The sequence below is a fragment of the Elephantulus edwardii genome, unplaced genomic scaffold (genome assembly GCF_000299155.1).
Source record: "Elephantulus edwardii isolate Elephantulus edwardi_28Jun2011 unplaced genomic scaffold, EleEdw1.0 scaffold00056, whole genome shotgun sequence".
Taxonomy (NCBI): Eukaryota; Metazoa; Chordata; class Mammalia; order Macroscelidea; family Macroscelididae; genus Elephantulus; species Elephantulus edwardii.
The window spans coordinates 3,355,316-3,362,563 of record NW_006399806.1 but is presented as its reverse complement, the minus strand read 5'-3'; the positions used below and the strand labels follow the sequence as shown (position 1 = coordinate 3,362,563).

The following is a 7,248-nucleotide window of genomic DNA, read 5'->3' as shown; positions in this document are numbered from 1 at the left end:
TGTTTTCTGACTACTGATTCTTCTTCACTATTCCCAACTTTTGCATTCCAGTCACCCATTATTATCAATGCGTCTTGATTGCATGTTCGATCTATCTCTGACTGTAAAAGTTGGTAGAAATCATCTATTTCTTCTTCTTTGGCTCTGGTTGTTGGTGCATATATCTGAATGATAGTGGTATTTACTGGGCTATATAAAATTTATATATATAAAATTTATATACATATATAAAATTTATATAACATATATTTACATAAATAAATATAAATTATATAACATATATAATATATATACAAAATTCATATAATATGTAACTTTTTTATCCTGACTTTTTCCACTTATAATTGTATTAAATTTTGATCTTTTGTTATTCCTGAAATATTTTGAAATGTTCTTTTGAAATATCAGATCAAAGATTATAATTCTTTTTACTAGAAAGTGTGAAATTAAAATTATTTCTAGTCATGATATTAATAATTGTACCTAAATATAGGGTTAATATTATGAACAAATGATTGCTCAAAATAGATAACATTTACATTCATGTATGCCAAATTCTCTATTGCTACCCATAAACTATCTTTCTAAAGAAGTATATCTTGTATAAGTGTAATAAAGTGAGGCTAAAGGTCATGTTCACTAGATAGAAAACATACAGCACAGCCTTCACCCTATATGGCAGGCAATTCCTTCACCTCTGGGATCCCACCAGCACTCACCACCTCTGCAGGCCTGGATGATGATGACCTTAGGCTTGTCTCTCAAAGAGGGGCAATGGAGAGTGTTGAAAAGTTCAAATATAGTGTTGTAAAGCAATACATCAGGCTTGTCATCACTGTGTTCAATCCCACAGATTTTATCCAGGAGGCCATGAGACATGAACACTAAAAATGTGCTGTCAGAGGACTTGTGGTCATCGTGGGCAGCAAACTGCACTAATTTTGACTTCATTTCCTGGAAAACAATAAACCAAAAATCGAAGACCATAATTTCTATCCAGTTCTACTAGCAGTGCTCAGTTAATAGAAAAAATATGTGAAAAGCTTTTGGTACTTTTCAGGGTGCAATATCTAGTGAGTACTCAGAAGTGGCAATTTTAATCGAAACTGTGTTTTGTTAACATCATGGAGGAACGCTCATCTACAAGTCTTTGTGTTTAGCAAATAAAATGGTTTCATGTGTATATTGTAGGCTTTTAATGAGTCTTCCAATTTTGTTGCCTTGTTCTCCCTCACATATTCTTTCTTCTCAAATTATTTGGTGGTCGTTGTTGTTGTTGTTATGTGCCATCAAGTCTTTTGTGACTCACAGCGACCCTATGTACAAGAGCTCTAAATACCGGTCTATTGTGTGCCAACCTAGCCATCCCAAACGCACTGATTCCCACTGCTCCACAGAATCGATCCATCTCATCGAAGGTCTTCCTCTCCTTTGCTGCCCCTCCACTCTGCCAAACATGATGTTCCTCTCCAAGGACCAGTCCTTCCTTGCAACATGCCCAAAGTATGTCAGATGAAGCTTCAGAATCCTTGACTCCAAGGAGCATTCCGGCTTCACTTTCTCCAGGACAAATCTGTTTGTTTTCCCAGCAGTCCATAGTATATTCAGCACTCTTCTCCAGCACCACAGCTCAAAGGCATCAATTCTCTTTCTATCATCCCTATTCACTAGTGTATATAATAAATAAATACAAGGAAAAGTACTTTCTGGATCATTCGTTTGTTCTATTTCTGTGATTACTTCTGTATATAGAGGACTAAGAACAAACAAATCTGTCTCAGAAGAACGTCACAACTAGAATGTCACTTGGAAGAAAAAACAAGTATGGACATTATCAGGAATTACTAATCCTTAGAGAAAAACACCATACTTAAAGAAGAGTACCATTTATAATAATCATGATAAGAAGATTATAAGCATTAAGCTGCTAACCAAAAGGTCAAGAGTTTGAAATCTCATAGTCAACATACAAAGGACAGAGGAGACAGTCAATTCCTGTGATTTATAGGCCTTTGAAAACCTCTAGAGCATTTTAAAACTGTCCTAAGGAGCACTGTGACTGAGATACACACAAATACACACTAGTACACATGCAGACATGCAGACATAAACAGATATATATATATACACACACACACAAACACACACATGTATTTTATATGTGTGTGAATGCATTGTGTATATGACATAAAAATGATTTGCACTCTGTGAAGCTATACATTGCTTGTCACCAACGACAATATGCAAGAAAAAGACATATTTCTTTCTTTTATAAAGATATCACCCCAGAAAATCCTATAGAGTTATCCTTCTCTAAAAGAAAGGAGCTCTGGTGGCTTGGGGGTAAGGAATTGCACTATCACCCTAAAGGCATGTGGTTCAAATCCACCAGTTGCTCCACAGGAGAAAAGTAGGCAGTCTCCTCCTGTTGTAATTCATTGCCTCTGAAAACCTAGTGAAAGGTCAGCTATAGGTCAGTTTTTACTTGATCATGTATTGACAGCAACGACTCCATAAAGACACTGGGAATCTTGTTGAGAAGGAAGTGCCTTGCTGGCAACAGATTTGGAGTGTGTGTGTGGGGTGTGTGTGTGTGAAAGGAGCAATATATGGAGTAATAGATTCTAGTTATTTGGATTTTTCATTTTAAACTTGTAAAAAAGGCCTCCACAAGTCCAATGAAATGATCAAATGATAAATTTAATCCATCTTTAGAAGGTTGAGATCATGCAGGTAAAAGCTCTTACCTTGGCTGTGAGGTTCTCTTTCACTTCCACTCTGTAGTCCAGGCCCTCAAGCAGTTCTGTCATCTGTTTGATGTCATGGTTAGCCCCATTGCGCTTTTTTAAACTTGTAAACTCTGTGTTACAGATGATGAGGGCCAAGCGAGTGCGTCCTCTCTTCTCCTTTATGCGATAGATCTTCAGAACAAAGTAAATTAGATGAACGGCATTTATGTCAATTTCCTACACTTTTAAAGCGTAACCACAGTTGCACTATTTTTTTATTAAATTTTATTAATTTTAATGAACATTTACAGAGATTTGGGGCTTCCATTCATTCATTGTTGCATTATTTTCTCTACCATCCCCCCCAGTTCGTTCCTCTTCCCCCCCTTGAAAGTCTGTTTAATTGTCCCATTGCCACAGTGCTTGTTAAAGCCAGTTCTGATTAATCTCCTTTGTCAGTGTGTCCTCTGCCATTCTCTATCACTTCTCCCTGATAGAGACTTCATCCTGATTCATAAGGAAAAGGGGATGGTGCATTCTCTTAGCTACTTCCTGCTGAAAAGGAATGCTGTAGGTTTCAGGGTGAAGATCTCTCACTACTCTAAAGAGCCCCTTTGGCAATAGGAAACACGTAGACTGTTGTGGAGATTGATTTTGGAATTTAGGTGCACTGTTATTGGAAGCAATTTGCTCTAGTTACTTATATCAGAAATATTTCCTTATTCGTTCCTACTAGTGGTTGGCAGAAATTTCTAAAAGAAAGCAAAAGTGGGGGAAATGGAGTCTTACCTGAGGTCTAACTAAAAGAGTAAAAGTCTACAATGGTAAACAAAAATTGATATAGAAATTTATTCTATTATTTTGTGCAGGAGACTAGAGACTCTTTTCCTCTATTCTCCCTTCAATTCAATCAAACTCTGGGATATTCAAAATCCATCTCAAAATATGCCAACTCTAGAGACATTTTCCAGCAATTTCATTTTATAATGATCAGAACAGAAACCTTTATGCCTATTTTTGATACTTCTTACCACTAGAGAGAATAGGTGATGGAGAATTATTATTGCATCTCTATTTTTTTCCTTCTCCTTTCATGCAATTTACAGCCTCTGAAAATTCTTTGGAATGTTAGCTTTGTGTTGGTTCCAACTTAACAGCAAACAACAGCAATATTTTTTCCATAACCAAATTAAAATACCAACCTGTAATAATAATAATGATAATTATTATCATCATTATTATTAAGCTTCACAATGCTTAGGAAAAAATACTCTCACTCTCAATATTTCTGTATAGTTTATGTCTAGGGAGCATTTCCACTTCATTTTCTACCTAATTTAATTTCTTAGTCATATCACCTCTCCAGATCTTTCTTTTTCTGTTCTCATCAGGAAATCGTCATGAGGACAAGTCTTGAGTGTGCCTGTAGGCTCTGTAGATTCTGACTCACTTGGCATAATGTGAGTTGCTGGAAGATCTGTAAGAGACATGGCATAATAAATGTGTGCTCTCTGGTTTACAAACTTTCTTATGGGGCCCCATACCTTATATCATCCTAGATAGTAGCACAAAAAAGGACACTCACTCACTTAGAAAACAAATTTTAAAAAATTGGTAAAAACATCTCAGTATTTAAGAATTATAATTGTTGTTTTTTCCAGCAACTTATTAACAAAACAAAAAAATTATAACCAGGCAAGAAAAGATAATTTGTTGTTGGGAGCATTATCTGGTTATGAAATTCACCCAAGGTGCAACAATGCATTCATGTGACTGTGTGAAAAAGACAGGTAAGGGATTACATAATGCTCTATTGTTAGAAACTCTCAAGCCTGAGCAAGCTCATGTACAAAAGGAAATATCCTGCCATATCTTGCACTCTGACTAAATTCTAAACATAAAATAAAATAATAATATTAAGACTTGAAAAACATTTATAAAAAATAGGAGTAGAAAAAAAGAAAGAGTACTGTGGTTCTAACATGTTTCAAACTGCCTTCATGAACCACTAGGGCCTAGGTCAATAATCAAAATAAGAGCTTTTGTTTTATACCTTTTTGGGAAAAATAAGACCACTTTCTTGATTATTTCTGAACAACAGAATCACTATCCTCAAATAATAAGTTGCTTCAAACTTAGGGTGTGTGGTATGAGTAAGTATAAGTGACAGATAAGGATGAATAGTTGAGGAACCCACAGTATGACAAGGCAGCGGGTAATTAGATGCAAGGTTGGGAAATGCTGAGTCATCTGTTCTCCAACAAGAAAACAGAAGATAGTTGAGTGCTAACCCATGTAGACAAGTTAAGACTTCCCCCATACAGAAGTGAAGACTCTTACCTGAGGAAAATCCCAACTTGCTGGCAAGGGTGGAGTCTCTCTCACAGATATGAGCGATCATTATTTGGCTGGCATGGGGACCTTTGCGAATCACAAAGTCTATCAAATCACGAGCCTTGTCGATAGTTGTCTTATTTTTATGTTTCACTATTTCCATCTCCTCTTCATTTAGCACTTTTTCACTTAATAGGTCATCTAGTAAGTTATTAAGTGTGTATTCTGACACTGACTGAACAAATTGTTTTCTTTCTTCTTTTAGTTTTTTATCTGAAACAAAACAGTGCCACATTAAGAAGTCTCACTTAAGTTATTTCAATAAATACTCCCCATTTTCACTGTCCAAGTGTCCTATCAAATAACCATTTTCTTTTAAATTTCCTTTCATTCTTCTAAACCCACAGACACTCCGTCCAGGATTCTTAGCCAAGTCAAAACAATTCATCCCCTCGCTCTACTTTTGTGAGTTCCCGGCAAGCACCAGGAAGCTCCAACTGGGCTATCATTTTGATTGACATGACCCTAAAAATCAGAATGAATAATGTTCAGATAGATTTTTTTTAATATTTCTCTTAAATTTAGTGACAACCACCCATGATGAGAGTAGTGAGTATATTCTGACTCACAGGGTTTTTTTTCCTTTCTTCTTCTTTATTTTTTTTTTTACTCTTGACAAGAGAACTACAAAAAATAACCACAGAAAGGAAGGTCACACTCCTCCATGTGGTTCTTTTTCCTCTGAAATGCCAAGAAAATCCAGCTGAGCTAATTTTCCTGAGCCCCATAGTTCAATCCACAGGAAGCCTGGGATATAGAGCCGAAAGAATACAGACCAGGAAGAACTCCTTTCTTCTATCTCCGGACATTGTTAACACAAACAGTTCAGAGTACAATAACAACTTCTAACATCTCTCCTGAAGACAAAGCTGGACATTAGAAAAGACTTACCATCCATGTCCTTTCTGGTTTACTTCTTAGAAGGTAAAAAATCCTGAGGGAGAAATACTGAATGTGTTCAGGAATTTCCTGTTGAGAGAGCGCATGAGCATGACTTAGGAAACTATTATTGTATTACGCATGTGGATGCCTATCTATTCATCATACTATTTTTTAATGAGACTGTGTTTCGTTCTCCAAGTTCCTTTTTGTAAAAGAATGATATACTCAAAACAACCACTGAACTCAGTATTTTTAGATTTAACAATTAAAATTGCAGAACTATTGGTAAAACAATAAATATTTGAGATACATTTATATGGAAATCCACTTGTTCTTTAACTGAAATTCAGATGTAACCTGCTGTTCTGTATTTTATCTGCCAATCTTATTAGGGCCTGAAAAAAATGAATATTGTAGACATTGTAAGTCATTTACTTGTATCTTTCACCTCTACCTTCGTGTTGTTGTTGTTGTGAGTCAGCTGCGACTTATAGGGACCCTTTGTAAATCAGCTCTGAAGCCTGCCCTGTCCTGAGCCAGTTTCACTGACTCCAACACCCTTATCCACATTGCCCTAATTACTGTATCAATTCAATCTCATCTGGGGTCTTTCTTTCCAGCACTGTTCCTCCACTCTTCTGAGCCTGATGTCCTTCTCCAAGGACATATCCTTCCTGGATAAGTGCTCAAAGTATTTGAAATCAGAGCTTCAAAATCCTTGCATCTAAGGAGAAACTTGGTTTTACCCTCTCTAAGACAGACCTATTTATTTTCTTGGTGGCCCATGGTAAGTTCAAGACTTCTCCAGCACCACAACTCAAACGCATCAATTCTTCTTAAGTGCCCGTCAACAAATGAATAGATAGAGAAGTTGTGGTTTATTCACATAGTGGAATACTACACTGCATTGAAAAATAAGGAAATCATGCAATATTATTCAAAATGGGTGACTTTGGAGGACATTATGCTGAGTTAAATATCTCAGTCACAAAAAGACAAATACTGCATGGTGCCACTGTTGTAAAACAGGACTGACCTCAGGGTTGAGGGGGAGACTGAGAAAGACAGGCTCAATAATGTATACTGAATTGAATCAGATGAGGGAGAAAACTGTTTAAAAGGGATACGTGATTAGGCATTTTTGTCATTACAGGAGTCCAGAGTGAAGGCTGCATAGTGGAGTGGACCTGGGGGAGGGATTGTAAAACAATGAAAGAATTTTTCTTTTACTTTTCCAAGAGGG

General features: G+C 36.4%; 1 protein-coding gene across 1 annotated transcript in view; it reads right to left on the bottom strand.

Moving 5' to 3' along the window:
• Positions 1 to 7,248, bottom strand: part of LOC102864985 (caspase-4-like) — a 37,216-nt gene that overhangs the window by 28,570 nt on the left and 1,398 nt on the right. Inside the window, exons 2-4 of the mRNA XM_006887297.1 lie at positions 4,088 to 4,170; positions 2,748 to 2,921; positions 720 to 954 (exon numbers count right to left, since the gene is read on the bottom strand). Coding sequence (XP_006887359.1) covers positions 720 to 954; positions 2,748 to 2,921; positions 4,088 to 4,170 — 492 coding nt within the window. The remainder of the gene's footprint in view (positions 1 to 719; positions 955 to 2,747; positions 2,922 to 4,087; positions 4,171 to 7,248) is intronic.